The sequence below is a fragment of the Carcharhinus amblyrhynchos genome, chromosome 3, assembly GCF_965287045.1.
Source record: "Carcharhinus amblyrhynchos chromosome 3, sCarAmb.v2.hapA, whole genome shotgun sequence".
NCBI classification, from domain to species: domain Eukaryota; kingdom Metazoa; phylum Chordata; class Chondrichthyes; order Carcharhiniformes; family Carcharhinidae; genus Carcharhinus; species Carcharhinus amblyrhynchos.
The window spans coordinates 94049910-94073884 of NC_137326.1; the positions used below are offsets into that span (position 1 = coordinate 94049910).

General features: G+C 41.9%; 1 protein-coding gene across 2 annotated transcripts in view; it reads left to right on the plus strand.

Moving 5' to 3' along the window:
- Nucleotides 1-3717: 3717 nt before the first annotated feature.
- LOC145340938 (ephrin type-A receptor 4-like) overlaps nt 3718-23975 on the plus strand; it is a 123837-nt gene continuing 103579 nt past the window's right edge. For both annotated transcript variants that reach the window (XM_080185541.1, XM_080185542.1), the window contains exons 1-3: nt 3718-3859; nt 5839-5906; nt 9361-10024. In XM_080185541.1, coding sequence (XP_080041667.1) covers nt 3769-3859; nt 5839-5906; nt 9361-10024 — 823 coding nt within the window. In that variant the 5' untranslated portion in view covers nt 3718-3768. The remainder of the gene's footprint in view (nt 3860-5838; nt 5907-9360; nt 10025-23975) is intronic.

Genomic DNA, 23975 nt, shown 5'->3' on the forward strand with positions numbered 1-23975 from the left:
TCTATTTTTAACAGTTCTGTTTCCTTTGGGTTACAAAAAATGTTACAAGATTACAGTGTGAAGCTTTTGTCATGCATTATTTATAATAAAGCTGAATAACTATATATTGTTTTTACATTGTATAAATTTACAACAGGTTAGACATTTTCATTTTGTTTAATGATGCAGCGATGACATTTCTTGTTTGAAAACACATTTTGCACCAGAAGAGGAAACTGTGACAGCCTCAAAGTGGAACTAACTTCTGACCAGCAAATCTGATGTGATTACAGCAATTGTGTAATGGGACAACTGTACTGGCATTCATTAGACCTTGGAATGTATTTGTGGAATACAGGATCAAAGTGAGTAGGTGGTAAAATAGCCAAGTGGGCACAACATAAAGTGAATAAAGTGACTGATTTGACACTTTGGAGTTTGTAAGATTGCATATTGAGGCAAACATTTCTGTGTCTCCTTTCATCCATGTTCAGGAAGGGGCCTGGGGGCGGCCAGCAAATACACACGGTCTCCTGCTGGGCTGGTACCTGTCATTGGCTGACAGCACAGATCTGCTGGGGAGATGTAAAGCTGTGAGTAGGAGTATGTTAGTTGCAATCAGAAGGTTAACTGAAATAATTTTTTTTAAAAACAAGCATCACCACTGCACTTAATTCGTCTTGAAGTTAACAAAGTCTAAATGGAAAAGTGCAACACAAGAATACATCTATCCATCTGATAATCACTTATCAATTCCCTTAAACAGATACCCAAGATCTGTCATATCAATATACAGGGGCATGCAAATGAATAAAATGGGAGTGTCCAACTGCAGCGGAAATTACAGTTAGATTGGAATCAAGATGTTAGTAACCGAATTTTACTTGAACAGACCAGTAATTAAACTCAAACACTTAACAAAACTTCTCAGAAACATTCAAACAACATCACAATCAATTCATTACTTTTAATTCAATTCCGAGGAGCCATATTGTGCACTGCAGAATGGCCAGTAACTATGTTTTTTTTGTGCGATGTTCCATAAGGGAGAAGAAGTGTTGCTTGAAGTGATGGTGGGGGCTGGTGTGCGTGTGTGTGTATGTGTGGGCGGGGGGGAGCGGGGAGGAGGTGGTGCGGTGCGGGGGTGTGAAGGAATGCTGATCAGCTCTTTTAAACACCATGGGATCTTTAGAATCCAGCTGAACCTTGGTTTAACACTATGTCCAGAGGAGAGGCGGCAATTCCTTGGACTGTCAACCAAGATTTTAGACTTATGTTTGTTCTTAAAGCAAAAACCTTCAAACTCGGACATAAGAACGCTGCCAACTCATTTAAATTGATGTTGATGAACTCAAACAGTGACTTTAATTGGTAAAAGGTAAAACTGGCTATTTAATTTATGAGTTGCACGTTTGCTTGGATGGCTGTAAACCTTCATTTGATTTTAGCTTCAATCGATTCCTATGAATGCAACCCCTGAAAAGGAAGAATAATTTACATACAAGCTATTTCCAGCATTTAATTATAGTGATATTTCTTTAATCGTAATACATAGGCAAGAAATTATCTACATCAACTGACCTCAAAAGCATCTGTGGTAGTTTATCGTAAATAAATATGAGCCTCAGGAATGATTAGAGGCATACTAAAGAGAAAAATGTGATGTAGTTTAAGTGTTTGTATTGTTGTAACTCATTAGCCTCCTGTTAATTACTGGCTGCTATTAAAATGCAAGTTTTGTTTCTGTGTCTTCACACGCCGCTGTAAGTGAATAAAAAAACGTGTCGAACAAAACTGTCGTCCACAGAACTTTTGTTTGCAAATGAAGCTAAAATTCATACACGAATTTAAAAACAAATCGAAAAGAGATAAATGTATTGAACACGAGTGGCCCTAACGGTTCCACTAGGTGGTGCTGGAGGGTTGGAAGGCGAGCAAAGCTGCTTGCTGCTCCGGTTCCAGTTACTCAGTCTGTGTTCAGAGGCTTGCAATCATTCGTCACATAGATGGAAGTAGTGCAAGACGATAAGTTGAGAAGACAGGTTTGGGTGAGATGAGAAACAGGCTTTAGATCCAGCCGGAGTTTAATACATTTTTGCAACAACTTCCGAAGAGTTACCCGAGAGGCACCAAATTGAGTTTTGGAGGTGTATTTTTTTTAACATATCCAATTTGGAAATAATTTTTGGACCTTACAGCTCACAATCAGATCATGCTGCTAATGTGTCAATATAGTTTTTGCAATATGAGAGTCCAATGACAAACGGTTACTGAAATACTTCGAAGGGGAAATAAGAAAGGATAAAAGTGTCAGTGCATTTGACTAACTGGAAGAATGTAGTTATTCATCCTGGTCAGTTAATAGTGTGAATCATCTTTGCAAGGTGAAAAATGGTTGATCGTTCTTGCTTATTGACTACCTGTGACTGATCAGGGCAGTGTTCCTATCATTAGATATTCCAATCGATTGCTAGAAATGAAAACCGTTTCCGATTTTTGTTTCAAGATTCAATGGCTGATTCCCTGCGTTTAATTTTCACCCACTGAGGACAGAATGACAGCGGGAGGCCTAGCACTGGCTCATCATTTTCAAAAATGGGAGAACGTTAAAACATGAGTTACACCCATGACTGTCCAAAATCTGCGTCTTCAAGCCATTTACAATGTCTGGACCCCTTCCTCTCCATAAATAAATACTGCTTCGAGAATTAAATAGGACAGAAACTTCAGAGGTTGCACTGAGTTTAGCGCGTGGAGGGGTCAGTCAGGTCTGTGTTTTGGGCTGTGTGACTGTGGATCTGTAGCCAGGTCTGTGTTTTGCATGGTGTTGCTGTGTGGATCCGTAGCCAGATCTGCATGCCCTAGGCTGTGTTACTGTGTGGCTCTGTAGCCAGGTCTGTATCTTGGGCTGTGTTACAGTGTGCATCTGTAGCCAGGTCTGTGTTTTGCATGGTGTTACAGTGTGGGTCTGTAGCCAGATCTGTGTTTTCTGGACTGTGTTACTGTGTGGATCTGCAACCGGGTCTGTGTACTGGGCCATGTTACTGTGTGAATCTGTAGCCAGGTCTGTATGTCCTCGGCTGTGTTAATGTATAGATGGGGAGTCTGGTCTCTGTGTCCTGAGCTGTGTGACTGTGTGGGTCTGTAGCTAGGTCTGTGTTTTGGGCTGTGTTACTGTGTGGGTCTGTAGCTAGGTCTGCGTTTTGGGCTGTGTGGGTCTGTAGCTAGGTCTGTGTTTTGGGCTGTGTTACTGTGTGGGTCTGTAGCTAGGTCTGTGTTTTGGGCTGTCTTACTGTGTGGGTCTGTAGCCAGGTCTGTGTTTTGGGCTATGTGACTGTGTAGCTCTGTAGCCAGGGCTGTGTTTTGGGCTGTGTGACTGTGTAGCTCTGTAGCCAGGTCTGTGTTTTGGGCTGTGCTAATATTTGCCCTGCAGCCAAAGCACTTTGCCCAAAAGCAAAAGACAAAGCACTCATAGTTAGAGACCTCCCGCAGTTTGATCCTGTGCCTGTGGGATCATTCGGGCTGGTGTTGACTCCAGGGGAAGTGGCGGGGGGGGGGGGGGTGGGGGGCGCTGATTCCAGTGGATCAGAGTTGGGGGCTCTGGGCTTAGGCTGCAGCCAGTGTATTTTGACTGGATCCCTGTGATTGACAGCTGACGTCAGGTGCGGGCCCGCCCCCTCGGCAATGTCTACAAACTGCAGCTCCCAAACTCCAGTCACTATTCCACCGGGATAGAGCGATCCAAAGTGAAGCTCAACTCCGCGGGCTGCTAATAACCGGAGATAAGCCATGGCCGGGATTGTACAGTTAACCGCCTGGGCGCTAATACTCGGCACCGCTGCAGCTTTTTATAATTCAAAGGTCCATCCGCCCAACCAAGGTAAGTTGGCGATGAGAGAGAGAAAGGAACGTGCTTGTGAAGCTGCCGCTCTGTGAACTTGTCTCAGCTTCCCTGCAACCTCCAAAAAAAGCCAGTGTAACTGGGGCAGGGAGAGAGAGACAGGGAGGGAAGGTGGGTTGTTTAAACTGTAAAGAGGGCAGATATTAAAATTAATCCGGAGCTGGGAGAATGAGCAACTCAGCTCCCACCACCCGCTTTACCACTCGCTTTGATTCCTTCCCCGTTCCCCCCCCCCCCGCCCCTTCCCGCAGACAGACTCAATGCAGAGAAATTGACTTTGCTGCCAGTGGCTTTGGTCTCTGCGGCCAGTTGTGTGGAGTTTCATTTTGTTACAGAGTGCTCCTAACTCCTTTCCACCACCTCCCCCCCGTCCTCTCTCTCCCCCACACAATATGTGGTGTTTGTGACAAGCTGCAAATCCAGTCCAGAGCTCTGCCCGGTGCGCTGAGTCCAAGCGGTGATACCAGTGAGAATCTTCACCAGTTCTGCAGTTGCGAATGGAACTGGATGAGCAAAGTGTCAGTTTTGAGTTGTGGTCTGGCTCTGAGGGCGCCGTGGCCACATAGGGATCAGGATGGGTTTTGACGGGTGATTTTCATTATATCTCATCCCAGCACCCCCCCCCCCCCAGCAACAGCAGCTTTGGCTAAAATGCAGGCGAGGGCGGCTTCACTTAAAAAAATAGTTTCACTGTGTGAGAACCGGTGCAATGAGAATTTTAAAAAAGGCACAAGTTATCCGCTGGTGGCAGCCGGGTTTGTGGCCACAGTTCCTTAACATTCAATCCACGTCTGTCCTCCATTCTGAAGCGGGGGGGGGGGGGGGGGGGGAGGGTGCGGATTGAGTCCTCATTGTCTTCCCGCAGTGTAAGCTACCTTCTATTCACCCAGAGAGGTCTGGCAAGCAATTCGCAACACGCCTTTAAACGATGGGGGGTTGCAGTGTTAAAGCCTGTGGTTTTCCAGCTCCCTCACTCCCCTGGAAATCGGATTGAGATGCCAGTCAGCGAGAAGCCTGTAGGCACTTTCCAACAAATCCTTAAATAAGATTTACGAGTGTGTTTCAGGCTCCCTAACACAACCTGATGGCCAGCGTCGATTTCATTCAAAGTCCGCTGGAAGAGTTGGGAACACATTGCTGCTTTCGAAGCCGTTCCCTGAAAATATCCCCTCCCCTCCTCTCTTTCCCCCCCCAAAAAAACCCCACGGAGCTGTTAAAAGCCACCAGAGCGACAGAGGTCGCACAGCCCCTTGGCAGATTTCTATTTAAATGTCCTGCTTGTCCTTCCCACCAGCCAGTGCAGGAGACGAGTGCTTACCGCTATCAATACATCGTATACCTGCAGAGTTCGGTCAGTGTGCATTACAGGCAGTTTCAAACAGTTCCATCTCTTCTCTGTACAACTCTTCCCCCCTCCCCACCACCGTACCATTGAAAACAACCAATAAAGCTACCCCTGTCTCAGTTTGCTTCCATTTCACATAAAACGTAACCAGTACCCTCAGATGTTGCTGCACACTGCAATGCAATCGAACTAACAATCTGCTCAATAAGGAATGTGGTGATGACTCCGAACTTCAGTGCAATATTTCAAGTCGACTCATCTCTCAATTGTCAGTAGATGTGTCCGGCTCCAGTAACCTCTGCGCCCTCTCCTCTATGTGTGGTATGCTTTGTCTGTCTGGCGCGCAAGAAACAATACTTTTCACTGTGTACTAATACATGTGACAATAATAAATCAAATAAAAAAAAGGAACCAGGAATGTTAAAGCGTTAATAAAGTTGGGGCACGGCAGCGGGACACATTGGGTTGGCCACTCCATTCCTTTTGAAGTGGTTTATTGGCAAGTTGCGGAGACGCAGTGACATTTTACATATGGAATGGGGAAAGAGTTGGAGCCATTTATCCACCGCTGCACTTGTCCTCTCTTTAATGGTTTTGCTTCTACACCCCACAGTGATTCTGTTGGATTCCCGGTCTGTTCAAGGCGAGCTGGGCTGGGAGGCATTCCCTGCCGAAGGCGGAGTGAGTATTACAACTTACACTGTCTCATATTGAGAAGTATTCGGTTCCCGGGCTAATGGGAGCATTTGGAGCAGATCGCGGAGGGCGAGGTCAGGTTTCCACAAATGCTGCCGTTGAACTGAATTAGTCTTTGTGAGCAGAAACCGTATCCTCCCCTCGGAAAACTCCAGCATGTAGAACTGGAAACCCGAACGGCCAGGGCTGAAGCCGAGCTGCTTAAGTAGAAAACGGATAAGATCATTTCTTCACCCCCCCCCCCCAAACTTTCCTGAGTGATCACATGATTGAGAAAATAAAACCCATTTGAACAGTCGAGAAGCAGCTAAAGGAAACTTAGTGTGCGGATTAATAAAAACTCAGAGAGGTGCCAAAATACAAGGTTGCAGTGGCTAGCTCATCGAAATGGTTTGAGAACATAGACAACGTAGTTTGACAGTATTGACCTAGTGAAGGGTTTGGCAAGGATTGCGGTGAGTTGGCCAAAGGTAACCAGGCGTTAGATGGGGGGGGGGGGAAGCCGGTGAATGGGAAAAAGATTCCAATGGCATCAAGAATCGAGTGGATCCCTGAGGATGCAGCCGGACTGAGGTTAGATCAGAGAGACAGGTCAGCTTTCTTTAGCAGACTCAGTGAACCTGGTGTTGGAGCTGGAATGGGAACTCGGGGGCGGCAGGGGGGATGAGCACGAGTTTGCACACAGTCTCCATTTCCAGATAAGTGAAAAATGTCAAAACACAAGTCTGAGCTTTCTGCCGGTGACAAGCCCGTCTTCCCAGACTCGCTTCAACCACCGCTTGTGACTGCTCACAAGACACGGCCTGTCATTTCCAGTAACCCCGCACCCAAACAAAACAACTACACATTTTCTTTCCATACAACAGAATACTCTAAATATGTAATTTTAAAAACCCAAACCGCTGTCTGCAAGTAGGTGGTTCCCTGATGATTTCTTCCCATCATTAATGTCACAAAGCCTCCTCAGTCAAAATGCTGTAGTTAGTAATTAAACACACTAAACCTCTTGTCTGTAATAGGGATTGCGTTACTGATTCGGTTTCAATAGATACAGATCTGCGAAATAGCAAACGCGGACGAGATGGCTACGGTTTGAATGGCTGATGCGAGCTGAACTTGAGCTGTGAATTTCCTATTTGCACCGTGTGTATTTGCACGTTGCTGCTTCTGGGGCTGGAGCTGGGCAAATGAAGGTTGATTGACAGCCGGCAGAATGGAGATGTGCAAACACGCTTGTGGTGGCGGGAGTTTCTCCCATTTTCTGAGCACTAAGACGCGGGGACTGGCGGGGGGCGGGGGGGAGTCATCTCAGCAACAGTCAGACCCCCTCCCGGAACCCAGCACCCACACAAGGTCGCTGATTGTAGAGACAAGGGGAAACTGGAGTCGAGACTGTCAATGATGGTCGTCTTGAATGAACTGATTTCTCAAAGAAGAAAGGTTTGGGTTTGAATGGTGGGTCATTTAATTAAAAGCGGGTGGTGGCCATAGCGGGGAGGACACTTTTTTTAAATTTACAAAACGGTGTTTAATGTTGAAACGCTTTCCATCTACTTGAAAGGTTAGTTGCTTTCATAACATGCACTTCAGTCCTATTTATAAACCCTTGTGAAAAATTAAACAGCCCCCTTGCTTCTCTGCCGCACAAAGTGCACTTGAGGCATTTATTTCGATTTCCCTTGGCCAATGTTTTATTACAATATGGTACGCAGCCTCTCCTGGTTCTCATTTCCAAATAATAACACCTTCATACAAGCCAACGCAACGAGCGTGGGGAAGGTGTCCATTGCAAAGCGGGATTTACAGTAAACAAAAAAAATGTTTGAAATTACAGCTGCGCCATTGAAAATAAATGACAGAGTTTAGAATTAATTAAAAAGGGCGGCGAGGGACTCCAGTCAGTCCACTTGCACACACACTCAGTTGATGAAGGTGGGCGGATCAGGAGCAGACATGACCCCGGTGTGTAGTTTCATTTAAAGGCAGCTTCTAATTAGAGTTTATCGTTTTGTCGCTAACAAGATTTAACACATTGCACTGATAAATTAAACCCTGGAACCCAGTCTCCCGGGGGCTCAGAAGGACGCGATGGTCATTGAATCTTTATTAATTCCCCAGCAAGTTCAGGGTAATGAGTGGGAGATTACGGGGCTGACAGGAGGACTCGTGTGGCGAGCTCGGCAGATAGCAGGTGCAGCTCACCGGCTCCACTTTTTTCTTATTAAACGGAACCAGCCACATTGACAAATGCGAGATGAAAGGGCTCTGGTTAAAAACCATCTGAATCTCTCCCTACTGCACTCTACTCTGCACAAAGAACTTTCCCATATGTGAAGACTGATTTTGAATACAAACGGGTGTAGTATTGAGTTAACAGGTACCATTTTAAAAATACATATCAAACAAGGTTTTTCAATATAAAAATATTCAACTTTACACATTGACATCTAATTTAAGATTTTAACAAATGGAAACGTTATTGTTCAGCACGTTATCCAAAAGGTACATTGATTCCATTCTATACAAATTCCAATTTATACAGTTCTCATCTGTTTCCATGCTATCTTCCTTGCCTCTCTTTTTGCTGTTGGCCCATACTTCCCCAAACTCTTTGCCTTTACAAGTCTATTCCAGCCTTACCCCATCTTCTCTCTGCAGCCTCCTCCAATGCTGTCTTTGCTCACGTTCTCTGCTGTTCCAAGTCTGGTTTCTTGCACATTCTCCCCTTTTTTTGCCCCTTGGGAACTATCTCTCTTATCTCTCTTATTATTTCACACCCCACCTAAAACCTTCTGCAACTTATCTCTGATCATCAGTCATCTCACTAATATGTCAGTGCCTTTTGGCATCTGCCTGTCCTTCAGGAAGCATCTTGGAGTGGTTACTTTATTAAAGGGGCAATACAAATACATGCAGCTGTTAAAATGCTCCAACTTTTGTTACTGCATATACACAAAGTAAAATTAGACAATTCTTGGGGGATGCAGATAAATGCACTTTCTTGTGGCAAATACAGCATGGTGGCACAGTGGTTAGCACTGTTGTCTCACAGCGCGAGTGACCTGGGTTTGATTCCGGCTTTGGGTCACTGTGTCTGTTTGGAATTTGCACATTCTCTCTGTGTCTGCGTGGGTTTCCTCCCACAGTCCAAAGATGTGCAGGTTAGGTCAAGCGGCCGTGCTAACTTGCCCCTCAGTTTTCAAAGATGTATAGATAGGTGGATTAGTCATGGTAAATGCACGGGGTTATGGAGATAAAGTGGAGGGAGGGCACTTTCATTTGGAGAGTCTATGCAAACTCAATGGGCCCAATGGTCTCTTTCTGCAATTAGGGATTCTATATTCTTTCAAAAGCATACGTTTTATCATCAAAGCTAATTGGCATTTCATAATAACATGCAAGCATAGTAGTAAAAGATGTGTGTACTTTGCCTCAACAGTGGGAGGAAGTGAGTATTATGGATGAGAAGAATACTCCAATCCGTACCTACCAGGTCTGTAATGTGATGGAAGCAAATCAAAATAACTGGCTACGGACTGATTGGATCCCTCGTGAGGGAGCGCAGAGAGTTTACATAGAGATTAAATTTACCCTTCGGGACTGCAACAGCCTGCCAGGTGTCATGGGCACATGCAAAGAGACCTTTAATCTATTTTACTTTGAGTCAAATAATGATAATGAGTGGTATATCTCAGAAAACCGGTACATAAAAATTGACACCATTGCAGCTGATGAGAGTTTTACACAAGTGGACATTGGTGATCGGGTGATGAAACTGAACACTGAGGTCCGGGATGTAGGGCCACTGACTAAGAAAGGCTTCTACTTGGCATTTCAAGATGTAGGTGCCTGCATTGCCTTGGTATCTGTCCGTGTTTTCTACAAGAAGTGCCCACTTACAGTACACAACTTGGCACAGTTCCCTGACACCATCACAGGCGCTGACACCTCATCCCTTGTGGAAGTGCGTGGTTCCTGTGTGAACAACTCTGAGGAGAAGGATGAGCCAAAAATGTATTGTGGTGCGGATGGAGAATGGCTCGTGCCCATTGGCAACTGCCTGTGCAACACTGGGTATGAAGAACAGAACGGAGAGTGCCAAGGTAGGATATAATACTGTGTGTTTGGACTAATTCCATTTAGACTTTATACATACGTAATTTAATTAGTGATGGGACAATATGGTGTAAACAGGGATAATTAGCAGGTCCAGTGGGACATTATGAGACGGAACAATGTGATTAACAATTCTGTCAGTTCCAGGTGGTGTTTCTTTGACTCCATAGTGTAACAGACAGGCTGCATTACAGTAAGAAAATGTCTTGCTTAAAAATAGTTGAGAATTTCATCCTTCCCATCAAAAGTAGGGACTTACAAATCATGTTGAATAATTTCATAAAGGAATGAAAGTTAAACAAGCATCCATTATCATAGGAATAATTTAACATAGCACACCCCTAACGTATTTAGAATAGATAGAGTACCTATTTCAATGCCAAATGATAATGTCATTTGATAATGACATTATTGATAATCCCATTCCTGAATGTAACCCTGTATTGTTTGTAAACAATTGGTCATGGTGCTGCCATACTGGCTGCTCCAACACTGCACCATTCAAAAGGTTATAGCTCACAATGAAGTTTTAGTACCTCTATATTTTTGTAAAGCTGACAATTTAAGCTGATGTAATTTCTATCACTTTACAAATTATTTATTTTCAAACTGCCACACTGCCCTCACTGTTATACTACAGTCAAGGTGGAGCACTGCATCATGTCTCTCAAAATCATCCAAATTTAAAGTATTAATAATTTTTTATTGAATTGATGAACTATTGCTGTACCTTTGCTGTTGAATTTCCCTTGTAGTTAATGCATCTAAGGGTAAGTGTAAAACCAAAGTGACTTTCCATTGGAAGCAACAAAGTAGGCATGGTATTGATTCAACTTTAATAGAGGCTTTAAATTAAGGAACATTTTACACTCAATTCAGCCAAAAGTAATTTGATTTCTGCTAAATAAAAAAAAACAGGATGTGATTCAAATGCAGGATGTGATTCAAAAATCGATAAGAATGACATGAAACAGTTTATACTGGGAGTAATTTAATTTTAGAAATCATTGGTGAATTTTTGGATTGTGAGCTGCTAACAAATTAAAAAATAACATAATAATAATGCTTCTGCAGAGCATGACTCATTTGTCCATAAAGTAAAATTACAATTTAAGAAGAAGCTGGAAAAGCATGAAATTACAACTCTGTCGAATTCATTTAACAGTCTGGTCTAGAAGTGCTTTGGTTATATACTTTTTGCTTTTAAATGATCCTGTGTTCACTTTTTCAATATTAGTTTCTCCACATTTTCAATGTGGTAAAAGAAATGCGCATTACCTTTCATGTATTTATAGTCTTTATGTGATTGGTTTGGTTTGGGCAGTCAGAGGATACTCAGGAACACAAGATATATAACAAAATGAGTCACCATTGGGTTGTCCTGATTAATGACCAAATAACAAAGTTGTTTTGAACTCTTTTATTAGCTTTGTGTCCAGGTTTTGTGTAGCTAATTATGTTGCAATGTTCAAAAAGAACCTTTTGATAATTTAGACTGATGAACAGTACAGAAGGTAGGACCCCACCCCCCACTCACCAAAACAATTTCTTTAACTTAACCAAAGGCCTCTTTGAGTGACAAATTCCAGAACACTCTTAGCACTTGGTGCAGACAGAGCACATACAGAATTGATCATCTGATCCTTTTTTGTAACCACGATATTGTTCAAAAAGAATGAATCAGAATTATGTGTTTGGCAATCTAGTGATAAATTCTTCCACGTTTTTAGGCCTGTTCTTCCACTTCTTACTAAATTAAGAAAAAGGAAAGTAAGGAAGTTATTGGAAGAAATTAGACTTTGGGTATAATTCAATATTTAATGACTTTGTTCAAATTGTAACCACTTTTATTGCACTGGAGCTGCAGTTGTTTGGCCAAGACAAGACAGCTAGGTTAAGTGCAGTGAAATGATGGTGCACATTCCTGCAAGGTTAAGGGTCATTTTCTTATCTTTTATCTTCAATCTGAAGTTCATTTTGTTTTAGAAAGTAAATAGATTTTTTTTTGTAAATGTAAAAATCCACCTTTGCTGTGACAGAACTGACAAGGTGTCACAGTAGGGGACTAGGGTTCTCCCCCAGCACCTCACCCCCATTTAATTCAAGTAACACTGACTGTGTTTGAGGCTTTTGAATAGGAACTGCCCCTATTGTTTTTGCATGAGAGAATCCTGACGGGACAATTATGGAGCAGGGGTCAAGGGTCACTTACTTCCTCATCCATCTTCCTCCTGTCATTGGGGGTCAGCGTTAGATTGATTAAGATCTCATGGTGTGACAAAGGCCTGGCAATCAGCAGTGGTGGGTGCTTATTGTTATTGCAGTCACCGACGCTGGTCATCTGCTGGGGCCTGAGACCTCATGGGACAGAATTACATTTCCTCTTCCAGTTGTCACTTTCAACAGAATGTGTTAATACTTGAAAGCATTGAAAGATTGGAAGGGACGTATCTGAGGCCTCAAAGTGACAGACGGGTATTGTCTGTGCCACCTGCAAGTTCATCTGAAAGGGGCAATGATGTCTGACAGACTTCCCAATAAGACAGCAAGTAGAAGAGAGTCCAGTGATATCATTGTACCAATGATGAAATGTTACTGAAAACTGATCAAAACATTTGGTTCAACAGAAGCAAAGAAAATAATTCAGATGCTGCCTGGCAAAATCTCACAACTTTAGCTAATTCAAATACTGCTTTGCCAAATCTCACGACTGTTGTAACACAAGGGTTCCCAATACGTTTTGATATAGTTTACAGAACAGATTCCACTTGCTTGATTACAGGATGTTGAGTCAGTTCAGAAACTCCCCATTAAAACCTCTTTAATTATTGGCCCATTGCAATAATCCTCAATTTAAATGCAGTCTCTTAATTATGATGCTTCGTGTGTGGGTTTTATCAATCCAGAGAAAATGTATTCAAATTTTAGTGATGAAGCAGTAATTGCCTTTTGTTGAGAGAGTTAGGCTTTATAACATGAAGAAAAATAGACCAGTTTTGGGGGGGTACATATATATTACTTGTTCTGACACATTAGGAAACAACTTACAATCATCAAATATGAAATGGGGCAAGTCAGAAATGTTGGGCTGCATTATTTCTGAGGAGTGATAGAATGGTGCACTGTGTAGTACAATTATGGCCAAATTAGGGAATATGTAATCAACAGGCTTTGGAAGCGGCACTTACACACAAAGGCAGTAATGGCAGCCTTCAGCCGAATATTCAAACAGTCTTAAAGGGGAACTGCCTTTATGGGAAGATGTTGAGCAAATCTTTTTGCCTGTATCGACAAAGTCATGTTTGCAGCTGTTGTGAAATCACTTTGTAACTTGTGCTCGATACAGTGATGAAAATAATTTGCAGCATTCGTGGTCTGCCTGGAACCTGGCACATTTCTAGTCTGTGACTCAAGTACTCGCTGGAGAGATTTACTTGATACGTAGGGAACCTGCCAAATACTTTTTTTAAATCAAGGTGTTGTTTCTCTAAAGGCAGTGTCACTTGTTCTTGTAATACCATTACAGTATGGCAGCTACATTTCTGGTTCTTTGAAACCAACTGTTTGGTACATTTAGAGATATTTGATAAACAATTCAAAATCTCTAAAATGTTGCACAGAGAAGGAATAACCACACAGAATAATAATTTTAATGTGTAAATCAAAGCTACTTATTTGTGCTTATTAAATATTTAGTAAGCTAACTGAACAAAACAGACTTTGAGTATAATAATGTAATTTTGGAGAAAAACATCTTGCTTATTGAAGCTATTTTTAGTAAATAATGGATTCACGATTTAGAATCCAGGATGTATGTTAAATTTCCTAATTGAATGAATGCAGTGGCTGACTGTAATTTTAAAATGCTGCAGTTGACAAAAATCCTTCTGAACTCAGTACTTGGGATTCACATGCAGATCACTTGTGTTTGACTGTCAATCAATGCTGAAAGATCAATATGATCTTCCTCAATGTCATCGTCATACTGACCCCCACCCCCCATTCATCTATTCTGATGAATGAACATTGTCAACAGGCCAGCCAATGTGCTCTTGCATATATCAACGTCCTCATTTGCAAATATCTTATACCGCATTATGCAAAATAATACATTTCTTTTCTGATTCCACAAAGGAAAGGAACTTCCTTTGCAAATTGTGGCCAAAGTGCTGACATAGAAGATGAATGCAATTTGGAGACTGTATGTGGATACATTGGAACCAATTTTAACTTGGTGCAGGATTTTGCTTGGGTTGAGGGGTGTGGAAAGGGAGTGCTCAAACAGGGAGCTGGAATTGTAAAAGCGCGTGAGGCTAGGCTGTTAAAATAACAAGGCCCTCATTTACTGTTCATTGGAGGCCAGGTTGGACAGTAGCAGCTGTGAGCCTATGTATTATTCCATTGGGAAGTACAGGCGACTCTCTGAAGGGTGAATCCACTTAGAATCCCATATAGAATCCCACAGTGCAGAAGGAGGCCATTCGGACCATCAAATGCACCAACCACTATTCCACCCGAGTCCTATCCCCATAATCCCATGCATTTACCCTGGTTAGTTCCCCCGACACTAACGGGCAATTTAGCATGTCCAGTCCACCTAACTTGCACATTGTTGGGCTGTGGGAGGAAACCCAGTAAAAAGTCTGACAACACGAGGTTTCAGTCCAACCGATTTATTTGATAGTAAAGTGTGAGTTTACTATCAAATAAATCGGTTGGACTGAAACCTGGTGTTGCCAGACTTTTTACTGGGTTTACCCCAGTCCAACGCCGGCATATCCACATCATGACTACTATCGACACGGAGGAAACCCACACAGATATGGGGAGAGTGTGCAAACTCCACATAAACAGTCACCCAACCTGGGAATCGAACCTGAATCCCTGGCTTTGTGAGGCAGCAGTGCTAACCACTGTGCCATTTCGCTGCCCCATTTCTTAACAGGAAGTTGCATTCATTCAACATGAGTCTTGTTACTGAGTTGCTTCTTGAGGATAGTTACAGAGTGGCGAAGGTTTGTTCCCAGGTTTTCTGATGTCTCCCTGCAGTGCTATTTACAGTACCAAGGACAAGGTGGAGATTTCCTTTTCCACCAAGTGGCAAGAGAATGTCCAAACAGCATCACTAGGATTGTCTGTTTGTTGATGGCAGAGGAAGTTGCAAGAGATCACGCCAAGGATCTGGATAGAGTGCCTGGGTTAAAAACAAAATATTCTGGATGCTGGAAACCTGGAATAAAAACTGAAAATGCTGCAAAAACTCTGCAGTTCTGGCAGCACCTGTTGAGAGATAAAAACAGTTAATGTTTTGAGCCCCTTTGACTCTTTTTCAGACTCTTCTTCAGAGTTGAAGGGGGGTAGAAATGTGATGAATCTTATACTTTCAAGATGGGGTGGAATATAAAGACAGGGATAGGTGGAAGTTTAGGAGAGATTTGGCAAGGATGCCATGGACACAAGACAGAGGAAGTGTTAATGGTAGTGATAAAGACTAAAGAAGGTGCTAACACTGGCATAAAGGTAAGACAGCAGAAGAAGAGTCAGCACTCTGCTGAAAACCTGAATTCATTGGCATTACTAGATAAGGAATTGGCCTTTTGGTTAAGATCAAGTGTCGGATCAACTCAAGATGGGGTCAGTTTGGATTTTATTTGTCTCTTGTGGAGACTGTGAATTGGATCCTATGAATTTGCATTTGGATTTTGGAGCAGATTCAGGTCTGTCAGGTCCATTCTGAGCATTGACTTTGTAACTTTAAGAATGGAGTAAAAAATTTTTTCTTAAAATCTGTGGATCAGGAATGGTCAGTACAGTCCTCCTTTTGCAATCTCTTGCATTTCCTCTGCTCACCCTCACCTCACTCCTACACTGTTCAGATCGCCTCTAATTGTCGACTTTCCTTCCATGCTGGTCTACCAGCTCTTCTAATGTACAGTCCCTGCTTTAGTTGCTATTCCCACTGTTCATTAACTCTCAACTGCACTTTCTTTTGACACTGCCTCCTTAATTTTCATCCAAGGCACTCACTCCCCACTCAATGTAACCCCATTTTCTTAATATCTTGTGTCATTCTCTTTTACATGCACAAGTCATTCATTCATCTCTACTTTTTTATTACATAGCCACACATAATTCTTTGCTTTTCTTTGCAAGAGAAAAAGTGCCAAAGTATTTGGGCACAATGTCTGAAAATGCAAAAGGTCCACCTTTAGTTAGTGCAGTGTTGTTTCACGTGGCACTTCGGGGAGGTGTACCACTGCTATGAATTTTTATGTCCTCATTGTGACTGTTATCATTCATTGGAAAGGAAATGTACCGGCTAATCTTTGAAAATAGTGCATTGGTGGGTCATTTAACCAACCTAACATGAAATCTTTGTAATAGAAGCAAAAATTGTCTCAAAGAAGGACTATTAGGCGCAATAGCTTAATGGCCAATAGCCTTGTGCTTATACACAAGAACTGAGGGTAATGGTAAATTTTATTGGTATTGGTATTGGTCTCTTGGTTGACCAAGCAGCAGGTTTTGCTGTAAGAGACTGCAGAGTTTAAATACCATGGACAAGTACAGCCTGCTTTGACACTGCTCTTCACACAGGTTGAAAAAAGTGACTCTTGTCCTGTCTGCCCTGTTGGGTGGGTGAGCCCTTCTGCAAAATGTGCTCATGGCTGCTGCATTTGCACAGGATCATAGAATCTCTACAGTGCAGAAGGAGGCCATTCGGCCCATCGAGCCTGCACAGTCTCACCCAGGCCTTATCCCTGTAACCCCATGCATTTACCCTGCTAATCCCCTGACACTAAGTGGCAATTTAGTATGGCCAATCCAATTAACCTGTACGTCTTTGGATTGTGAGAGGAAACCGGCGCACCCGGAGGAAACCAAGGAGAGAATATTCAGGTCCTGCACAGGCGTTCACCCAAGGCTGGAATTGAACCCGGGTCCCTGGCACTGTGAGGCAGCAGTCCTAACCACTGTGCCACCACGACACATGTTGTGGGCATTGTTGATGCTGCTGCCTTTTCTCTTCCTACACCCAGTACAGTGTACGTAGAGCAGCCCCTATCTTTATCAGTTCCAGCTTCTTGAAGGTTAGTTTTCAGAAACCTCTTCAGTCAGTAAAGTGCTCAGAATAAACAATTAATCAACTGCCCGAACACTCCAAAGCTGAAATACTCAATTACAATCTGTTACAGCTGATTCGAGTGCCTGCAGTATGTGGCCTCTTGCAATCCTGCAGCCAATGCACTCTGCAGCCAACTGTGGCAGGTTTTCCTAACTCGCTGATGAAGTGAGACTCTGTCTTTTGTTTTTAAATGTCATTGGAGTCCCAAATACATCATAGAATCCAGATTTAAGAAGTACTCATGAGGCTCCTGCCTGCTTGTAGCAGGCAGCACGGCTGACTTGAAAGTTCAGGGAGATACATGTTGTCAAGAGGAAACGAAGCAAGCTCAGTAAATTCAGTCAGAGGATTTTAATTCCTCCCACGTGTCGTTCCCACTGGAGAGGGTGCGCAGTTAAAATTGATCCAGCAACCCTTTCACCACTCACATTCTCATTTCAGCCAGAATCTACCTGCTATAGCTATTCTCTGTCATGCCTTTGTGTAAATTTCTGGCAGAATTCTTCTCCCCACCCCCACAAAAAATAAAGTTTAATAATGGCGAGAAAAATGGAGTGATCTGCGCCGGTCTCTCAGGTGCATGCCGAACCGCAATCGTTCCGCACTCAAGTCACTTTTTGGAGGGTGGTGAGTTATGCACCGGTACTGAGGGGACTGAGGCCTAAACACACTGGTGAGCCTGGCCACGGAGAGCTTGGGCATCGTTTCGCAAGGGTGTCCCAATCTCTCAGTGAAGTGGGAGACACCCGCCTCCCACAGACTTTGGGGTACACCTTGACACAGGTCGCCTGCACTTGGGCATCAGTGCTCTCACAATGGGTGGCCTTGTGAAAATACTGAAGTGCCTCCCTCCCCCCATCATGATCCCCTCCATGATCCACCTCTGCATGACCTCTCTTGCATAGCACCCCTCATCATGGTCCTCATGTCCTCACCCCACTCCCCCCGGTATTGCTGCTGGTATACTGGCAGTGCCCAACTGGTGCTGCAGGGGTCCCTAGTTGCCACTGCCAGGATGCATGCTGGACACCATTAGAATATCCAGTGGGCAGTGCCATGTGGGTAGTGTCTGACATGCTCCCAACCACCCCCTGCCCCCTCCCCCACCAGCATGACCAGCTGACCATGTTTGTGTTTGTGGAGAGCTGTACCAGTTCTTGCCATGGTGGCACTGAGCCCAAGGCCAGAAGATTCCCTGCACTGGATTTTGAATAAGCCATGCATAGTAAAATGCTATTTTAAATATGCTAATCAGCCTCACCCCCTTTCTGGGCATGAAAGAGTTCGTGCCATTGGAGAGGGGCCAGGAAAATAGCAAACTGCTTGGTGCTGGGCACTAATTGGATTTTTAGCATTGCACACTAGTTTTTCTGGCTCACCGCACTGTTCGTCGGGCACGGCAAGGTGTCAAAATCACACCCTTGATTTTCATTCCAGAATGCACACTTGGTTTACTTGTTTGCCTGTGTGTGACAGACACACTGAACTTCCTCTGTAAAGTTGTATATTGTGTATTATCAAATAAATCGGTTGGACTAAAACCTGGTGTTGTCAGACTTTTTACCATGTTATATATTAACATGGCAAGTTTTACCTGTGAACTATTTTCTGGTAGATCTTAGGTTAACTCCACGCCCATTGAATATTTTGTATGTTTGTTGCTATTAACTGTGTTAAGAATGCGAACCAAAATGAAGTAAGCAAAACATGATAATCTTATAAATTAACTCTTAATTTTATTTTGCTGCAACATATCTGGCAGACGAAGGGTAGCACTGATACTTACTCTAATAAGGCAGATAATCCAATTGGTTCCAAGTTAAATGCAATAACTAACAACCGTGCTCCTTGAGGATTATAAAACATTCTTGTTAACAGTTGCTTTAATTTATGGGCAGTGGAAAATCAGGTATGTCAACCTACACCATATGGGGAAAAACATAATTATCCTTGCTGCAAACTGTTCCTTGCAGCCTGTTTTGTAACTATTAATGTCCAGCATAAAGTTTGAAAGTGAAAGTGACTTCAGCAACACAAATAAGTGCTGCTAATGTTGTTTTAGCCTGGGTTTTTCCAGATCATTTTTCATGGTTTGTCTCTCTGAATAGCAGGAGCATCAGAGACTGTCCAGTATTGAGTGCCAAGTGTTGTTTTGACAGTCTGATCCCCTGCCGTTTGCCATTTGACTGTGTTCTGACATGGCTCCAGAACGACTCTTTGTTTCTTTCAACTACAGGGGTCAGAGGTTAACAGAAAACTCATTTTTCCCCAGCGGTGATGATTTTGGAAATAGGCAAATATTCAGTATTGAGCTGATATTCAAGACTTGAATGTCTATCCAACCTAATGTTTGGCATTAATTGATTTTTGTGATGATTGAACAATCTTCATTTGATACATCTTAAAAGTATGACTATAAATCAGGATTTTGTTCCACAACTGAGTGGTCATTACGTTGGGTTCAAATTATAAAATTAACATGGACCCTCTTTTGCTCTATTGTGGGTTAATGATGGTGCTATTCCTACTAATTTTGATGAACAAATTACTGTAATTAAGGTGCTAATTGTGCCTAATTTAATTGATTTCCATCTCAATCTCAGACTTTCTTAAATATACAAAATGTAATTATAATTAATGTTGCGTTGAATAGCTCTTAATTGTAAGTGATGTATTTCTAATAGACTCCCATTTGAAACAACTAGTTCTATACTTAAAAGTCTCACTAGGCTTTTCTGTTGAAATCGAAACTTGTCATAAGACAAAAGTTTCACCTTTTTGCTTGCAAGCATAATAATTCAAAAAGTAATGATTTGTAAATAAAAAATTTGTAAATAAATAGTTTGTCCAAAAGTCTCCAGCCAATGAACTTGACAGTTGAATGTGTTTGTTTGAAAATAAGTGCATTCTTGTTGAAAAAGACATCCCAGCTTTGAAAAATGTCCCATTTTGAAGCGTGCCAGGATGGGAAAGTGATTAATGCAGTGGCTAAGCAAATTAGCATGTCAAAAGCTTTGAATCAATACCAGTACTTTTTGCACTAGATGCAGAGGGGGGGAAGCCTGAGAAGCACCAGGAAGCTCTTGACAGCTGTGCCAATGTGCAAAAAAGGCTGTCGATGGTAATGCAGACATGGAAATGCTTTGGCAGCGAGGCTAATCCCAAAAAACGACTGGAGCAGATTAGTCAAAAACTACTTCAAAGAACCTAATTGCCTCAACAGAGCAAGGTGGAGAAATTGAGAACAGTGTAAAAAACAATTGGTGGTCAGTATCAAGCCAACACTTGATAGACATTGCATTAAATATTTACTCCACCCATCTTTTGTAGAAATAATTAAACAAGATCATTCCTGAACAAAGAGCTTGGCATATTAATATTTTACACCATCATAATTCTGGTAATAGATAAATATTAAATTCTTGCATTTCAGATTGAGGCTGAACTTGAGTTTATAAATCTGTCTAGATTTGACAGATGTTTAAGCATGAAATTATTTTTGTAATGACTAGCTAATCTTTATATATATAATATATATATCTTTCAACTTTTATTTTGCTGAAATTTTTGATTGGCCATACATTTGTAACATATTGTTGTATGAAACTGCTCAGTTCAGTTGACTCAGGTATATCCTATTTAGTTGGCAGCAGCTAAACTTCATTCTACTGTTGCATATGTTAATTCCACAAAACTACCTCCCTTGCAAGCTTTTTGTCAACTGAATACTTCACTTAGTGATGCAGGTTAAGTTAGCCTACTCAGCAAAGTAACTTAGACAATGTGCTTGCTGACCTTTATGGGCATCTAGTCCATCAATCTCTTGATTTTTAAATACTCAAATCCCTCCTTGGCCTCACTCCTCCTGTCTTTGCAATCTTCTTCAGCCTTACAACTCTCAGAACTCTGCATTCCTCCAATTTTCGCCTCTTGTGCATCCCCCACAGCTTTCTCCCAACGTTGATTCAGCTGTCTAGACCGTAAACTCTAGAATTCCCTCCCCAGTCTTCTCTTTTCCTTTACAGTGCTTCTCAAAATCTGCCCTATGACCAAGCATTTGGTCACCTATCTTAATATCTCCCTCTCTAGCTCAGTTTCTTAACTTTTTATTAGCTCATGGGACATTGGCATCGCTGGCTGGCCAGCATTTATTGCCCATCCCTAGTTGGTGGTGAGCTGCCTTCTTGAACAATTGATAACACTGAGTGGCTGGCTAGGTCATTTCAGAGGGTATTTGAGAGTCAACCAGTGGACCTGAAATCACATGTAAGCCGGACCACGTAAGGACGGCAGATTTTCCTTCCCTAAATGACATTAGTGAACCAGTTGGGTTTTTCAATCAATCGAAAATGGTTTCATGATCATCAGTAGATTATTAATTCCAGATTTTTTTTATTGAATTCAAATTCCAGCAGCTGTTGTGGCAGGATTCAAATCTGGAGCCCCAGAACATTAGCTCAGTTTCTAGATTAATAGTCTAGCGGTAATATCACTAGGTCATTGCCTCCTTTCACTGTCAATAGTTGTTTGAGAATTACATCTGTGAAGTACTTTGGCATATTTTATGCTGTTAAAGGTGTGATATAGGTACTATATACATGTTGTTGCATATAGCTGAAAGCAAATGATATGTCCGCAGAGTTTGCTTAGTGACCAATGCTGCCTCTAAGTTACACGGAAACCTGAAAGTTCTTGTGCAGGCCGCATTTAAGTTATGCGCACAGCTGTCCAAAATACTTGAAAGGACCCGTGAACTACGAAAAAAAAGAGGGTATATTTGTAGTGACCACGACATTGTTGCTGTGACACCTTAATTTAACGTTATGGTTTTTGAAAACAGCGCAGGGTTCAATTGTAAGAATCCAGCATGTTATGGGTTTTTGTGAGCTGAATATTTCCCCTTGTGATACGGACTTAGTTAGCCTTCTCAGCAAAGTAACTTGGACAATGGAACATAGGTCCTGTACCCACATTGACTCTGGGATGGAATTCTGTTTTGAATACTTTCCCTATTGATCCAGTCCGCAACTTTGAGCTCATTCATAAAGGTAACTTACTGCATTGTGAACGTTTGCATGTGCTGAATGGTTTCTCCCCTGTTTGATCATCCAGAATGAGTAATTTTTGTGTTGAAATATGATTACCAGAACAGTAGAAGTCTTAACCTCCTTCAACACATAAAATTCTCACACAGTCCATCTTGAAGCACCCAAATAAGAGTTGACATGAACATTTTAGTAAACTATAAGAGTCAGTGTGTAAAATTTTAATAACATGTTCATTTATATTGGGGGGCAAACACCTGGCAATAAACTTATGGATTTTGTCCTTCCAAGTGTAGTCTGTGTTTTGAAGTATAAAGTTAACAGCTGTATAATACTAAACAGAAGTGTTGGTGGTTACATGTCTTTCAGTGCTGTGTGTGGTAGTGGCACAGCTATTTGCAGTGATAAATAAAGGGGCACTTTTATATTTCATGAGACTTGAGTGTTCCCCCAAGCACAGTTTCCATACAGCCATTGCAAGGTAAATAGTGAAACTCCTCTGAGGTTTGCTCAGAACAGTGGCATGAAAGCCCCACCAAAGATGTTAGCAGCCTTCTTTAAGAAACTCCAGCAGCTTTGCATGTAATATTCAACCATTTACACTGCATCCAAGATTCAAAAGTCCCATTGATACCAGTGTGATATAACATTTCCTGAAGACAGCACACAAGAATTATTTTAGCAGAATGTTTTTGATCTTTACTGGCAGGTGTGTGATTTATAAAAAAAACCCCTGCAGCTTTTAATGATTGTAGAACTTTGCAGTTTCTAAAATTGGCTCCATTGCATTGTTTTGCTTTTTAGTGTTAATTACATGAATAATTTTGAATTGCTACTATCAAATGAACACATCAACTTTTAAAAAAAACTACTCGTTCTTGCTATGGTTTGAGCTTGCTGCGTGTAAATGCACCACTTCACTGCAGACAATTTCAAAGTGCATCAGTTGGATGCAAATGTATTCCCCACTGTCTGTACAAATGGGGCAGTGCACTCTGGGGAGTCTAGTGCGTATAAACAATTGCAAATCTGGTTCCGTCAGAGTTAAAATTAGCCCTCCATATTCTCTATTCTGTAAAGCATCGGTGTGCCACAATTTAAGTTGCCCGTTTCCCCTTCAAGCGACTGGAATAAACAGTGACAAGCAGACAAATATCCACATATAAAGGACACAGTACTGCAAACACAATTCCAGCCTGCCCTTATCAGATACTCTGCTGAAGCTGGCTTATGATAAGAATAATACACAGTAGTTAGCCACAGCTTAACTAGATCTTATCAATTATACTTCAACGTGCAATCTTGAAAGGATCAATACATGTGCTGTTTTTGTGTGGAGAAAGCAATGCTACTTTATCTCATGCTATGATGCACTGTAGATTAAGAACAACACTGTATTTGATCTGTAATGGTTACTAGAGCCCTTTCTAAGAAGCATGTTTCATCTTTAGAGAATTACTTGTTAGTAAACAAGTACATTTTGGTTGAGTTTGATATGAGAGCAATCGTAAAACACAATTTGCACATTAAAATTTGGCTACATCCAGTCTAAGAAGTAGGAACAACTACGTTAAATTTAAAGCAATTTTTTTTACTACAATGCATGTATTCTTGCTTTAACTGAGCTTCTGTGAGTTTAAATGTGAATTCTATTTATTGTTTTCTCTCAAATATAATTCAAATTTAACTTGATTAAATTGGCTCTTGTAATTTGAATTCTATTCTAGGGAAGCAATAAAATCATTCACATTTGAATACACAAAAGTA